At 55.9% G+C, this 15,213-nt stretch overlaps 1 protein-coding gene across 1 annotated transcript; it reads right to left on the bottom strand.

The window, feature by feature from the left end:
• Positions 1–3,807: 3,807 nt before the first annotated feature.
• On the bottom strand, positions 3,808–14,602 carry HOMER3 (homer scaffold protein 3). Its single transcript, XM_061349376.1, has 9 exons — positions 14,574–14,602; positions 12,322–12,478; positions 11,338–11,469; positions 10,819–10,926; positions 7,582–7,703; positions 6,531–6,687; positions 5,163–5,273; positions 4,897–4,977; positions 3,808–4,039 (listed from the first exon to the last, which is right to left on the bottom strand). The coding sequence occupies exons 1-9, from the start codon at positions 14,585–14,587 to the stop codon at positions 3,851–3,853; spliced, it is 1,071 nt and encodes a 356-aa protein (XP_061205360.1). The 5' UTR covers positions 14,588–14,602; the 3' UTR covers positions 3,808–3,850.
• Between the last annotated feature and the right edge of the window lie 611 nt (positions 14,603–15,213).

The raw sequence follows: 15,213 nt of genomic DNA, 5'->3' as shown, positions 1-15,213 counted from the left end.
TGAGCTGGTCACAAGGACCTGGTCTTGGGTCTGGGGCCGGAGCAGAGCATCTCACGTTGCTGCTGCTCCTCGGAACGTGGCACAGAGAGGGGAAGGGGAAGGATTTCTTGCGCTGTTCATCCTGCTCTCACATGGGAGCCATTTCCCCGTGTTCTCTTTATTAATGTTCTGTCTGGGCTCCTATGAATAATTAAGCCCCTAATTTGCCACAAGAATCAGGTCTCTCAAGGCCCCTGCTCTCCTCCAGCAAGGAAGCTGCTGCTGTTTGGTTGCTGACAATCACTGTTACTGTGAGACCGAAGCAAACTGCAGCCTTGCTGCTCAGTGCTGGCTGCTGCGATGCAGGGTGTTCTCCTTTTGAAGCAAGAGAAGCACAGACAGGGAAGGAGGGGGCTGGAAAGCGCACAGTGGGGATGGGTTGGAGTGCTGTGTGCTGGAACACGACCGAAGCCCTTGTGAAAGGCTCACTGGAGTGGGGCAGATGGAATTAGTGCTTTGCTGCTGCACGGCCTCACTGCTAACTGCAGGTTTAGGGCAGTTGTGGATACAGCTGGTGATGAATTGGTCTTCATTAGTGTAGATGAGGGGAAGACTGCAATGGGAAGTGCCTCCCCGAGCCATCCATCACCCTGCCCGGCCGTGCCTCAGGAAGAGGCTTTGCACAGGACAGACCTCATCAAAAAGCCACTTTTCAGCTTATTCTGGCAAGGGAAAGACTTGCACCTAGGCCCTGTGGGGAACAGTGTGAAGAATCCCCTCTGTTCCTGGCTCCTGACAATGGAAGAGCAAAGGAGCACAGCCAGGACCATGAGGAGCCGATGCCAATGCACTGGCCTCAGGGTACAGAGAGCGCAGGGCCAGGCCAGCTCCAGTGGCAGTGGGCTGGCAGCACCTTGGTGTGCACTGAATGGGCAGCTCAGCACCTTCAGTGCTGGGCTTTGTGCCTGCAGTGCTGCAGCCTGCACTTTGGGTGTAATACCTCCCCCCCAGAGAGAACCCCCCCTTCCAGGGGGTCACACTTGGGATAGCAAGAGGATGCTCTAGAGCAGGACCCTGCCCAACCCCTGTCTCCTTGGCACTCAGTTGCCCTCTCCCTGGTCTGAGCTCAGCACTGCTCTCAACGCTGGTTTTACCATCATGAGACAGACTGGTGCGGGGGGGGTAGGACCACAGGACCCACAGGCCCCCCGTGTGCACCCACCCCTGCATTTCTTATGCTTCTCCATGGCCTTGGTGTTGCTCTGGTTTCCCACAGCATCTTTTAAAGGGAGTCTGAGGCGAGGAGGTTGAACACTGGGAGCCAAGGAGCGCATCCAGCTCCGGATGCCTTCCCTGGGTGCCTTGCTGCAGCCCTGCAGCCCCCCCTGCGCTGCCTTTGCTGGAGATGGAGCTCTCCGGCGATGCCAGGCTGTGCGTTGAGGACAAGAAGAGGTGTAAATGGCCTAAGAGCAGCTTGGGTCTGCTTCCCCTCCCATCCCCAGGAGTCCTGCCGGGATGTGCAGCGGCTTGACTCCGGCTCTGCCTCCCACTGCTTGGGAACGGTCCGGGATGGCCTCGGGAGAGCTGACTCAGCCAGGCGTGGTGAGCCCAGCGCTGAGCCATCACCGCAGCCACCGGCCAGGCTGCTATGGGGCGGACACAGCCAGCACTGGGGATCCTTACCCAGCTCCAGCCTGTGGGGCACAGCCACAGGAGAGGAGCGTGAGGGCAGGAAGCAGAGAACACGAGGAACATCGGCTCAGCTTCCTTCCTCCCATGCTCCCAAATCCCACCCTCTCCTCCTTCCATAGCCCAGGACCAAGGAAAGCAAACACACCTCTCTTGGAGCTGATCTCTATTTCAAAAGGGGGCTGCTCCTGTAGGAACAGAATGGGAACACTGGCATGGGGAGCTAAACAAGTCCCTGGAGTCTTCTGCCACCCAGTTACTTCCTTCCCTTCTTACCTACCCTGAAACAAGCACCCCCCAGGAGCTCCAGCCCATACAGTTGCCAACACTTCATGCAAACAAAATCATTCAAATTAAGGGGAAACCAATGAAAAAAGCCCAGTCCCAGACCAGGAAAGCCTCTCCCTGAAGTGCAGGCCTGGAAACCTCGCTGGGAAAGGGAAGGGCTTTGCCTGGATTCAATCCAGTGCACCACAGCCGCCGGTTCCCAAGGTGCCAGACCCAAACCCTGCCCTGGCTTGCAGGCGGTGCTGGGAGCAGTGGGATCCTCTCCTGGTCACCAGGTGAGGGCAAGGAGCCGCAGGCCCTGAGCTCTGCTGAGGTTCAGGGGTGCTGGGAGTCCCAGAGCTCCCGCAGGCATGGCCAGGATGACTCTGCCTTTGCCCAACTTAGAGCAACAACAAGGGCAAAAACCCCAACCCCAGAACCTACTGCCTGCTCCTACACAGACACTGCTGCATCATTCAGCTCCTGGGGAACTGGGGGGCTCAGTTCCTATGACCAGATAACATCCCTGGTAACTCACAACCTCCCCAAAGGCCCCTCAGGGCACTGGTCCCAGCACGCTCCAAACACCTCCTGGTCTCCTTCCATGTGGCCAAGGGTGGCAAGCTGGCACCTGGACCCTTCACAGGGAGCACTGGGGCTGACATGGGGCAGGGACCCAGACCCTTCACAGGGAGCACTGGGGCTGAGACAGGGCAGGGACCCCGACCCTTCACAGGGAGCACTGGGGCTGGCATGGGGCAGGGACCCAGACCCTTCACAGGGAGCACTGGGGCTGATGTGGGGCAGGGACCCAGACCCTTCACAGGGAGCACTGGGGCTGATGTGGGGCAGGGACCCAGACCCTTCACAGGGAGCACTGGGGCTGACGTGGGGCAGGGACCCCGACCCTTCACAGGGAGCACTGGGGCTGATGTGGGGCAGGGACCCCGATCCTTCACAGGGAGCACTGGAGCTGATGTGGGGCAGGGACCCAGACCCTTCACAGGGAGCACTGGGGCTGATGTGGGGCAGGGACCCAGACCCTTGACAGGGAGCACTGGGGCTGACCCTGGGGACTGTTCCCCAATGAAAAAGAAGGAAAAAGAAAGGAGCCCAGAGCCGCTGTGACTTGCTCCATTTAATTCCAATTGAGTGCAGCCCTCAGAGGCCGGGATCGATGCCAACGGAGCAGTTTGTTGGCCATCCCCTCAGCCCTGCCCCATTTCTCAGGTGCCCCTTTCCCAACCAAGCCTCTGCTCTTCTCAGCTGAAGGTTTTAACAAGTCATTACATCCCACTGTGGGGAGCTAGGAAGAGCTTTAAACCCTGCAGCTCTTTCTCCTCTGGAGGGTGTGACTGAACAGTGGAAAAGGACACAGGGTCGGGCAAGGACCCATCGCTACCTCTGGAAGTGTTACTGGATCCTGTTGAAGAGACACGGTGGAGTTAGGGCTGGGGAAGAGGAGAAGGAGCAGCTCTTGCTCTTGCTGTGCTGGAAGCGCTGCTCCCTGCCCGGCTGGGAAACAGGCAGCGTGTTTGCAAAAGGCAAAGGGTTTCCTAAAACCCAAACTACTGAAAACCTGCCCCGGCTGCTCAGCCCCTTCCTTCCCCTGGCACCATCCCAGTGGGGCAGACCCAGGGCAGCAGCAGGGTTGGGAGGGCAGCTCAGGGACAGCCGCTCCCTCTGGACCGTGCCACAGCCATGGCAGGGGCCAGAGAGGTCTGGCTGGGACTTGTCGATGCTCCCTGAGGAGGATGCAGGAGCTCAGGTGCTCCCTGCCCTCTGTCCGGGGGTTCCGGGGGCAGTCAGTGCCTGGGGTTGGTCTCCACAGTGTCCAGGCTTGTCCTGCCCCAAGAGACCTCGATGTTCTGTGACTGTCCCAGCTCAGGCTCGTCTCCTCTGAGGGAGCTGCTGCTCAATTGCTCTCCACCAGCTTGGCCAGTCCCTGCCGGATCTCACTGAGCTCAAAGATCTTCACATCCATGATCTCTGCCACCTTGGTGACCTCGTTCTGGATCTTCTCCCTCTCGGCCAGGGTCTCGGCCAGGCTCTGCTCAGCCAGGTGAAGGCGCTGCTCCAGCTCTGCGTTGCGGGTCTCCAGCTCCTGCAGGGACACGAGTGCAGTGAGGGGGCTGCGCTGGGGCTGATACACACTGCTCATCCCCCCCCTCCTTTATCTGCACCAAACAGCCCTGTTGCCACCCCAGCACCAGGCTTCCCACACCCAGAAGCCTGGGGTCCCACCAAGGGATCTCCTGGCCTGGCCCACAGCACTTGGCAGGCACATGCATGCGAGCACGCGGTCCCCAAACCCAGGCACGTGCCCGCAGCTCGCAAAGCAGATCTCACATCACACATCTCACGTGCCTGTCATCTCCAGGGCTGACGGCATCTGATGTGTGCAGACACTGCTGTGCCATGAAAACCAGTGCCTGTGTGAGGGGCTGGGCCCTGCAGCTGATCCCCTTGGTCAGCAGCTCAGAGGTGAACACAGGCAGGCAGTGCCCCCAGAGACCACACAACAGATTGAGCTTCCATCTGTGTGCTTGCCCTGAGGTGCAGAGCAGCTTGCATCCCTCCTGCCAGCCAGGCTGAGCCAGAGCTCTGCTCCCCAGCCATCCCTGGCCATCCAGCAAGCTAAGCAGGACTTCAGGGAGATGGAGGGTCACAGGACATCACAGATTCTGCTCAGTCCCATGCCAGGGACTACTGCAAGAGCTAAAAGGAGACTAGGTGAAGGCTGGGCTTGCTACTGCGTGCTCACTGTGCCCCGTGTCACACCTCTGAGGGACACAGAGAGGGTGGAAGAAGGCAGAGACCCTGGCAAGGACCCAGTCCCAGCATCCAGAGGCAGACCCTAGGCACAGCAGCTCTACAGCATTCACTCTTTGGCTCAGCAGAGAAATGGGGACGGATTACACTGCTGCAAGTGCAGAGGTGTCCCAGATCTGCCATCCCTACCTGCAGCTTCTGCAGTGTCTCCTCACGCTCGCCCTCTGTTTCCCATCGGCCACACTTCTGGCTCTTTAGCATCTGGATCTCCTAAAACACGAGGAAGAGCTGTCAGATCCACCCCAGTCCCCATGGGGGCAGCTCCCAGCACTTACCCCAGCCAAGTCCCGTTCCTTCCCTCCCTCCCCTCTCATTCGAGCTGTAATGACAAGCAGGGTGCTGGTGACTGATGGGCCTCCCAGCTTCAGGCTTTGCTCTGCTTTGTGGGGCATTACCTCATCTTTAGCCTTGATGAGGAGTTCCAGCTCCTCCAGGGTTTGGCTCAGCTCTTCCTTGTTGTTCTCACTGGAGGAATCCTGAGTGCCCTGTGACTCCAGTTCTGCTACCTACATGGAAGCAGGCACAGGAGAAGCATGCTCAGAGATACAGGAACGTCCTGACACCTCCTCACCCTCTGTCACGGTCTGGCTCCCTTGCAGACCCAACCAGGTTACAACAGGGCAGCAGCTCCCATCCTGCTCTCATCCCCTCTCTTCTGCTCTGCCCAGATCTCACAGACAAACCCCCTGTGGCAAAGCCCAGTCCAGAGACCCTGCTTTCTCCTGCAGCTTTGCACTTCCAGCAACGTTCAGCATCAAGCATATGAGCCTATAGCCCAAAGTGATGGCTACACCATTTGCATCCCTGGGCAGAGCTTGCCAAGGCAAGGGAGCTGCTGCAGCTCAACCCCGGCAGAGCTGGGGGGAAGGATTTGCCCCCTTCCTGAAAACTCAGCCCAGCGGCTGGGATGATTCATGAAGAGGATTCATGTTTAAAACACACACACACAACCAAGGGCTCTGCTGCACCTCAGGCAGGGCCCTGCTGCAGAGCACAGCGTTTGCTGTGTGCAGCTCTTCCACTGCGTGACTCCAACACTGAGAACCACCGGTGGGCACAGTGAACCCCCACAGCGGGGGAGCCACACAACAGCCATCGAGTGGGAACAGCTCCCCAAACCCAACTGCTCTAAACCCCTTTCCCAAGCTCTCCCCAGTTCTTCCCAACAAACCCAGCCGTGTGACTGTCACTGCTCTGCCCAGATGCACACAGGCCTCCTCAGTTGATCTGGGACCTCTGTGACATTATGTAGGTCAAAAGATCCTATTATTCCAAGTGAACAAGGGCTTGTTTGTACTGCACCACCCGAGTTTCATGATGTTGCAGCTTGGATTTGAGCTAATTATAGCAGACAGAGGAACCTTCATCCTTCCTGTTGAAAGCCAGAAGACTGTGCTGATGCCCAGCTAAGGGGGGCATGGACCTCACTCAGTATTGCTGGCAGCTGGAAACCACCCCCTGGAAATGGGAAGGAAAGCTGGTCTGCTGTGACTTTGTGCCCTGGTTTCCTCCTTCTAATCATGGGGACACAGCACAATCCCAACTTGCTCTGCAGAGAACAGGAGCTCTTGGGAGAGCTCCCTAGTTACGTGGCCTTATTCCTTGACATGTTTTCCCTGCCAGGCTCATGCAGCATCCTGGATTTCCATCCCATCTCCTGCTGACACCCGTGGAAACTGAAGAGAGAATGGGGTCAAGGGCACCATCTGGCTCTGGGAAGGGGCTTCCTCTGGCCTGCTCTGTGAAGCCCCTCCGGTGCTCACCCGCTGCCGCAGCGTTTCCGTCTCCTCCTGGTAAGCAGCCAACTGCTTCTTCCACTGGTCCACGTTGGCGTTGGCTTCGTGGAGAGCAGCCACGAGCTTGTTGTTGTTGTCCTGGAGGCTGAAGAACTCGGCCTCCCACTGGACCTCACTCACAGAACTGTGTAAGAGAGCAGGGCAAGTGGTCAGGAGTGCATAGGAGAGTCTCAGCATGAAGGGTGCTTCCCCCCATGCTCACGTGCACTGAAACAAAGCCCCTGGAAGTGCAGGACAGCTCCCGGCTCCTACAGAGTTTTCTGTTCAGTTTTCATGCCACTTCCCACATGTAAATGCTTCTTCCAGCCCTGAATCTGCCTCTCTTTACCCCTGGATAATATTGGTATTTGAGGTGCTGTGTGCCTGCTGGGAACTGCAGAATCCACACTGTGAGGTTAAGAGGGGAAGGGCGGTACAGCTACTATAAAGGAGCTTCATAATGTGGGACTGGGAATCTGGGATTTAAATCCTTGTCGCATCTGAGTTTGCTCTGACTAAAGCCCTCCCAGCCCAGGCTCAGGAGAAGGTAGCAAAGAACACTTGCTTTTGGTTTAAAAATACTGAGTGTTCAGCTGGGAGCTAAAGGGGAGCCACAGGGCAGAATCCAGCCAGAGTCTTGGAACAGACAAAGAGCGGAAGCAGCAGAGACTTTGCTGGTCTCATCAGGGGAATTAACACAAATGTAGCCCTGGGCCAGCTGGAAAAGCATGAGCATCTTCTGGTTATCACAAACTACTGATCTGATCTAACTGGCATCGACTCAGCCCTGCTGCGGGCACAAAGCATCCTTCCCACGCTGCCTGAACAGCGGATTTCACCTCCACCTGGAATAACTTCCTACTGGAGGAGAAACTGGTTCAGTGGAGGGTTAGAGCAGCAGCGGACACAGGGCATTATCCAACTACCTGAAGTAGCAGCATCGGTTCAAAAGCATTTGGGATGACAGGGACATGCACCAAATCCTGCCAGAGCAGACAGTGCAGGAGCGAGGAGCAGAGAGCACTTGTGGCAGCCTCACCCTTCAGAGAGCATCTTCTTCAGCCGCTCCTTCTCCGTTGTTACCTCCACATCAGCACTTTGGCTTCGGAATAGTTTATCTTCTCCTGGCCCATTGGAGCTGATGATGGGGCTGGGGAGTACCTGGGGATGAAGAAGAGTGGTTACCACACAGCAGTGAGACCCACAAGGTCTCTGCAAACTCACTCCCAGCCCAGTTTCACAGGGTTAGCTCTGAGCCCCTGCACACCTGTGAGGAGCACTGGCTTTCAGTCCTGTCAGGCAGTGCTGTGCTTGTCTACATGACAAGGGGTGGCAAAGATCCTCAGGTATGGCTCAGCACCAGTGGGCACAGCAATGGCACAGCAACATGGGCACTCTCTTGGATAGGGAGGCCAGTGCTCTGCTCCTCCAGCAGCTGCCCTGCTCCCACGTCCTCCCTTTCCCTGTGTCCCTGCCACACCAGGGCAGTGATCGCAGTGCACAGACAGGCTGAGCAGGAGGGCTCACAGCCTGCAGGCACCAGCTCTTCCTCCTCCCAACCTGAGCAACTGAATTCCCTGGCCCTCAGCTTCCCCTTGGCAATGCCAGGGTGTCACCGGCTGGAACCCAGCCCTGTGGCCCTGCTCAAGTGCCTGCCCTGGGGCTTTGCTGAATTCTCAAGAGGATTTTCTTGCTGGTTCTCAGAGCACTGGACAGGCTGACACTCAACACAGAGCTGCCAGACCTGGGTTCAGTCAAGCCCAGCTCCTGGACCTTGAGTGAACACCCCAGGTGCCATTGGGAACGTGTGCCTCAGGCTCAAGGGAAGGAAACTCTGCTATTGCTCAGGTGACTGGCACCCATTTTCCAAAGGTGTGGGAGAAGAAACTCCCAGTCTCTGCACCAAAGTGTCTCCTTGTCTATGGCTCCAGATTCCTGCATACATCAGAGACAACCAACCCACAGCAGAGCAGAGATGAACACGCAGAAGCCAAAGCAGACCATAGCCTCCAGCCCCTCCAGAAGACCTTTCCTACATGATCTCCTCTCACAGCAGGGCAGCAGCTTGGCACTGACAGGGCAAACTGAGCTATAAAAAGACTCTCTGAGCAACGAGTCTCTGGGCTACTAAGCAGGGAGCTGTGAGCCCAGGCTGCTGCTGCAGTTCATAGGTAGCCCTCAAATGCCTGTGGTAGGGACAGGCACCTGCTTTGGAGTCGGCTGACACCTATAAATAGAGCTGGACATGGCCATGATGTATTAAACACCAGCTTCATAAAGCCTTCCAGAGAGCGACTGAGATGTGAGACCTGCAAAACACAGCCCTGCCTCACCTTTATACAAGGTGGGGAAACTGAGGCAGGGAAGGGGCAGAGTTTTCTTCTTCTTGTGTGTTGAACCCCTGTGAGTCCAGCTGAAGATGCTGCACACTGTTTTGTTGCTTACATTACCCACAGTGACACACTCTGTGCTGTGGATGCTAAATGGGATGGGGATTGGCCTAGAAGCTACTAGAGGACAGAAGAGAGCTTCTATCCTGGGATTTGCCCAGCGCTGAAAACCTAAAGCCTGAATAAACTAGTGGAGATGCAGAAAAGGAGGAAGCCCTGATTTAATTCCAGGAGACAGATCTGCTCTCTGCTCACTTGCAAACAGAAACACAATCAATTATTCAAGGATGATTCTCAGGTTTGAAGCTCTACTAATGCACAGACTGGGAGTCAGTGGGACAGCTGGAGAAGGGGTGAGGGGCTGGAGAAACCAGGAACTGCAGGACAAGATCTCCATGCTCCCATGGCAGGGGACACCGCATGTGCCACTGGCTCAGCATGCTGGCCACTGAGACATGAGACAGGCTGAATGGGAAGAGCGAGGTGAAGGTCACCCTCACCCTTCTGCTGCAAGTTGCCATCACAGCACAGGGGTGATGAACACGTCCTGGGGTGGCACCTGATGAGCTCTGCTGGTGTCAACAGTTTAAGAGGGAGGATCTCCGCTCCCAGCCTCCACCTCCTGGCCAGGGGAGCTGGGAGATGACACTGCAGCTAGCCAGGATCATTAGGACTCTAACCAGAGCCTTTCACCTAACTCTGTGCCACAAATGGCTTACTCTGCTCCCTTTGCCATTTGCCACCCATTAGGATGGGGCTTTCAGTTACAGGAGCCAAAAGCTGGGCATATTTTCCCCATTTTTGCCCCCCACATGACATTTCCAGTCTCTGCAGAGCCACCACCTCCACTTCCCCCTCCCTTCCCTGCAGGCCAAGGTACTGTTCACACTCCCTCCTCCTCCTCTGCTGCTGCTCCATCTGTATTCAACCCAGAGAACACAATGTCCTCCAACCTACAGCTCCAATCCTACTGCCAGGAGTGCTGGGAAATGCAGACTCACCTCTGGAGGGAACTATTTGGGAGTTGGTTTAACATGGGAAAAAGCAGTACAGAGCTCTCCACAGCCTATCCTCTCCCTCCATCCCACTGCTGCTGTTGCTTTAGCTACACAGGCAGAAAGGTAACAAGTGCCAAGTGCAATGCATGTGAAAACCAGCTGTGATGGGCTTAAGCTTTCTGGCTTGGTCTCCTGGGGAAAAGAAACTGGAATGAGTGGCTGTCAGACAGCAGTGCTACCTTAGGGGAGAGCTCCCAAGAGGAGCGTGATCCCTGCTCTCACAGCACAGCTTCCCCTCCACAGTGGAAACAGAGAAGTCTGGCCAGCACTCCTCAGTCACCAGCTCTAAGGAATCACTTTGTCTTTCCATGGAGCCCCATGGACAGCCCCATCTCCTGTCAGAGACTTGGAGGAGAACCCCCTGCAGCTGCAGAAGAATGGATGGAAGTGCCACGTGTCCTCCTTTCTGTGATCTTGAAGCAGGCAACAGGCACTCCTGCATGCCACTTGCCCTGAGCCCTGGGAGAGCCAGCAGCTCCAAATCAAAGAACAAAAGAGAAAGAACCACACCAACACCCACCGAAGTAAGAACTCCCAGCCAGCACAGCAGGAACCCCCCCACCCCAGCATGGCCTCAATAGGCATCAAATGGTTTCCACTGTTTAACTACCAAAGAAGGAGGGGGGTGAACCTTCCCAGGAGCTCCATTTAAACACTCATTTGTTAATGTGCTTGATGAGCTCCAGCAGTGACCTCAGGGCCCTCACAGTGTGAAGCTCCACCCTCAGTGTATGGCAAGGAAGCTCTCAGAAAGGGGTGGAAGGCAGAAGTTACTGGAGGACAGGAGCCCAGTGGCCGCTTCCCCTGGCTGCCATCACTCAGCATTACCTGGTGAGATGTGATGCTCAGGGCAGGGTTGGTCAGCTCTGTTTTATCCTGGGATTTCTCCCTCGCCAATCGAGCTGCTTCCTTCACTTCCTGGAACTTCTCTGCAAACTGGAGGGGAGCAGAAGAGTCACTCCAGTGCTCCGCCAACATGTGGAACCCACCAGAACTGAGGCCTGGGTCCTCCTCCCTTTGCAGCTCCATCCAACATGCTTTTACACTTCTCTTCAACTAACAATACAATTCAGTGACTAGCCCCTTCCTGGCCATGGTTCTGGCACTCAGTGGGCTTATCTAAACAGCAGTGACAGAAATTGAGCCTCAAGTCCTAATTTGATTCGTGATGTTCAAAAGCACTCTGCAAATTTTACTTTAAAGCTCTTCCCACTGTGCTAAAAGCTGATGGGAGGTGCAAAGATGCTAGGAACAGCATTGCATCAGGTTCCTAAAGTCTGCTCTCCAGAGGCTTATCTCCCCTTCAGGCTTTCAGGGACATTCCCCTGCTGGCACCTGCAGCATTACCTGGGAGAGATGCTGCTCGGAAGCAAAGCCCAACCCGTACACGGTGTTGGCTCGGCTGTCTGCCCACTGCCCAAATTTCTGGGATGTCTTCGTGAAGGTCATGTTGGGGGTGACGGTGCTGTTGATGATTGCCTGGAGAGGGAAGCAACAGGGAGAGTCAGAGCAAACTCCAGCCTGCTGGGCTGAGGTGGTGGGGTGGGACTGATCACCATCGTCCCTGTGTGCTCTAGGAACCAGGGAGAGAAAGCTCTGGCTTTTAATCTATAAAACAATAGTTTGGGCTTTTGGTGACCAGAAGTCTTTCTAGTCTGGCTACGTGACATGGACAAACCTCAGCCGCCTCATCTACAGAAAGGAAAATCAAGTCTCAGTGTCATCACCCTCCTCCAATGATGGAAAAGAAGGGAAGAGACAGGGTGTCCCTGGGGACTCAACAACTCGCTGATGCTCTCCATTTGCATGGCAAGGAGAAGAAAAGGCTTCCACAACAGTCAGGAGTGGCTGTGATGGAACACTGCTGGTCAGGGCAGCACCAAAGGAAGTTGTCTGGGCAGATTGCTGAGACTGCCACTGCAGGTCTGCAGGAGGAAGTCAGGAAAATACCTATCAAGACCAGTTTATGGAGAGTTACTCGTGTTCTGTGGAAGTGACTGCACAGACGCCTCCTGAGGTGCCCTCAGCCTCAGTCTGCCATTTCACTGCTTTTAAAGGGGTTGGGTTTAGCAGAGGATAAAGGGCCTCTGGAAAAGCTTGTGCTTTGCATGTGCCAGGGGTGAGAAGAGACCGGAGCTGGGAGAGACAACACCAGACCCATCAGCACAGATTCCATTAAACACACTTGAGCATGGCAGCAGTGTTTCACCTTCCATTCCCTGCAATGGAATGCCCCTCAAGGGGGCTGAGAACTGACCAACTTGACACCACGACATGACCAGAACAGGCTGGAGAAGAGCCTGCTGTGATGCTGTGTGGTGCTGCCCCCACCTTGGTGCCCCCCACGCTGATGATCCGGTACACGTTGCGGGTGGCATCGTAGAAGTAGGAGACGGTGAGAGCGTGTTTGCTGGCGGGGATCCAGTTCCGTTTGGTGGCAGGATCAATCTGGAAGACGTGGGCCCTGGTGCTGAAGATTGGCTGCTCCCTGCAAGAGAAACAAACAGGGATGTCAGGGCACAGGGAGCTGAGCAACAGGGAAAGAGCATCCCCTTCCTGGCACTGGAGCTGAAGGAGGCACCACCAGCAGCACTTCTGCTCCCTGCCTTCTCTGAGGCACTGGGTGCCAGGCAGGGCAGCCCCCCAGGACACAGCACCTCTCCCCCAGCAGCCCTTCACTGAGCCTCTGTGCAGGGAGCAGCAGCTCCCCAGTCTGCTCTGGTACCATCTGGTCTCTCCCTGTCAGGGGAGTCATGACCCAAGTTCTCCAGCATTCCTGTCAGCTGCTTTTCCAAGACCTCTGGGTTTCTCTGTGCCCTCCCTAGGAGCTCTCCCCATCCTGGGCACCCTTCCAATGCCCAGTTTAGAAGCTGGGGGACTGCTGGTTGATGCCCCTGCAAAGTAAAAGCCAATGGCTGGTTATGCCCCCATTTGACCACCACTCAGACAGCACAATGACAGCAGCTTTCACTGCACATGAGTGATCCTGGGCTATAAAGAGACCCTTGGCAAAATAACAAAGCTACCAAGGGTGTTTAGGTACAGGTTTTTACCTTCCTCTAGAGATTCTCTGTCCTGCTCTGCAGTCTTCACCCATTTTCAAAGGCCAAAAGCCTGGTTATTTCAGCAATAACAGGTTATGCCCTCAGGTTAGTAGATCATATATGCACGTTCACCCAAGGACAGGCAAGAAACTTGGCAGCAGAAGCACAAATAGAACATCACAATCTCATGTTTGCAGTGTACCTGACAGCCCTTCACAACACAGCCAGTGTGACAGAGTCAGGCTTAGGGGTTACAGTCTTTTTAGCCCACCCTGAAGCTTTCTTGCACCATCCCTCAACACCTTAGTGGGCTGTTCATGGCAACTGCACCAGGTACAGGATTCTCTGGCTGCTGTAGTATTTGTGTTTCGTATATCCAAGCTGGTGCTCAAGGGAGAGGGATGGAGGGATGGAGGGATGGAGGGATGGAGGGATGGAGGGATGGAGGGATGGAGGGATGGAGGGATGGAGGGATGGAGGGATGGAGGGATGGAGGGATGGAGGGATGGAGGGATGGAGGGATGGAGGGATGGAGGGATGGAGGGATGGAGGGATGGAGGGATGGAGGGATGGAGGGATGGAGGGATGGAGGGATGGAGGGATGGAGGGATGGAGGGATGGAGGGATGGAGGGATGGAGGATGTGTCTAGGATGTGAGCACAAGCAGCGCTTTCCCCTCAGCACAGCTCTTCCTCCCTTGACTCATTCCTGGGAAGCGCATCCTGCAGCCAGAGGTCACACTGCAGGGTTCAAAGCAAGTCACTTCACAATGAATGAAAGGAAACACTTCACCACACAACGTGCAGCAGCTGCAGGAAAGCTCTGAACCAAGCACTGCCTGCGCTCTGTAAGCAGTAAGATCTGAGCTGAACTAGGAGTTGAACCTGAGGCATTAGGATGTAACTCGAGCGTTTCAGGAGCAGGAAGGAATGTTCCCATGACACAACATCAGGTGCACTGGGCTCTGTGCTTGGCTTTGGTTAAACCCAAGGCATTGGCCAATACCCAAACCCAGTGAAATGTGATGTGACTGGGAACACCCCCCCCATGGCAGCTGCACACAGGGCACAGGCACAACCCTGCTCCGTGCAAGCTCCCCAGATCCACACACTTGTCTTTCCTGCCCGTTCCAAGTCCTCACAGCTGCCATGAGCAGCCTTTCCTGTCAATCCACAGCAAATGTACCTGGTGCTCTCTGCACACACCCCAAAGCTCAGGAAGGAAATCAAATCCTCCCTGCTAGCTCCCAGTTTCATGCCTTGGTTCCCAGGTTACAGCCCTGACTCAGATCTCCTGTGACTGCAGGAGGGTCTAAACCAGCCTCTCTTCACAGCTCCCCTGCTTGGTTTTATTCAGCCACCGTCTGGTTTTGGAATGAGATTCCTGTTTTCCAGGCTCCAGTGACAGACACGAGATTTCACATGGATCACAACTTACCCTTTGAGACACAGCAGCTACAGCGCAGGGAAAAACCAATGCTTCTGCACCGTAACCCCCAAACCCCAGCTAGTGTTGGAGAGAACAGAGGAAGGACATTACCTAGTTGGTGACATTTGTGAGGAAGGGGAAGACTAGAGGCCAATGGAGTCAGGACGTGTCTCCTTCAGCAGCTTCCTCCTCAGGTCTCCTAGCTGGAGTGAGGCTCTCTCTTGGTTTCGCCTCCCCAGGGGTTCCTTTCAGCTGCTCTCCACCACACAGAGCACGGGGCATCCAAGCAGGCACCACTCAGGGGCTCCCTTTGGCCCAAGCTCGTAGCTTGCACTGATTTCTCATCCCTGAACAAGTTTTCTTCCCTGTCCTGGGGGATCAGCGCCTGAGCTGTGCACCCGGAGTCAATCCCCTTGGCAGCAGGCGCCGGCTGTTGGGAGAGGGCCACAGAGGAGCCTGGAAGGCTCTCGTGTTTCCAGCCATGCGCACGTGATGGGGCTGCACGATGGAAACCCCTCCTCAGAGAGCAGCCCTCGCCTGCACGGAGCTATTCCTGTGCTCAGCCTGCACCCTCCTGCTGACTGCAGCTGTCTGCAGACCAAGTGATGTCCCACGCAGCCCCCTCCATGCACCCCGAGCTCTGACACTCCCGGCATCAGCATCCTCTGCCTGCAGGGATGGGGTCTGCAGGCGCATGGGGGATCCCCACCAGGTCTGCTCCCTGCCCTACACTCCACAGAGCTGGGCATGA

This window comes from Neopsephotus bourkii, unplaced genomic scaffold, assembly GCF_033783945.1.
Source record: "Neopsephotus bourkii isolate Nb327-2 ecotype Australia unplaced genomic scaffold, CSIRO-AGI_Nbou_v1 NB_2, whole genome shotgun sequence".
Classification (NCBI taxonomy): Eukaryota; Metazoa; Chordata; class Aves; order Psittaciformes; family Psittacidae; genus Neopsephotus; species Neopsephotus bourkii.
Note: the sequence above shows the minus strand (reverse complement) of the source record. Positions and strands in the feature narration are given on the sequence as shown.

What these genes read in the sequence shown, in the direction of transcription:
- HOMER3 (XM_061349376.1), bottom strand. An exon ending in CCGAGCAGCATCTCTCCCAG is followed by an intron (nt 10,927 to 11,337) that starts GTAATGCTGCAG and finishes GCTCCCCTCCAG; the next exon opens with TTTGCAGAGAAGTTCCAGGA. An exon ending in AAGAAGATGCTCTCTGAAGG is followed by an intron (nt 6,688 to 7,581) that starts GTGAGGCTGCCA and finishes TCTCTTACACAG; the next exon opens with TTCTGTGAGTGAGGTCCAGT.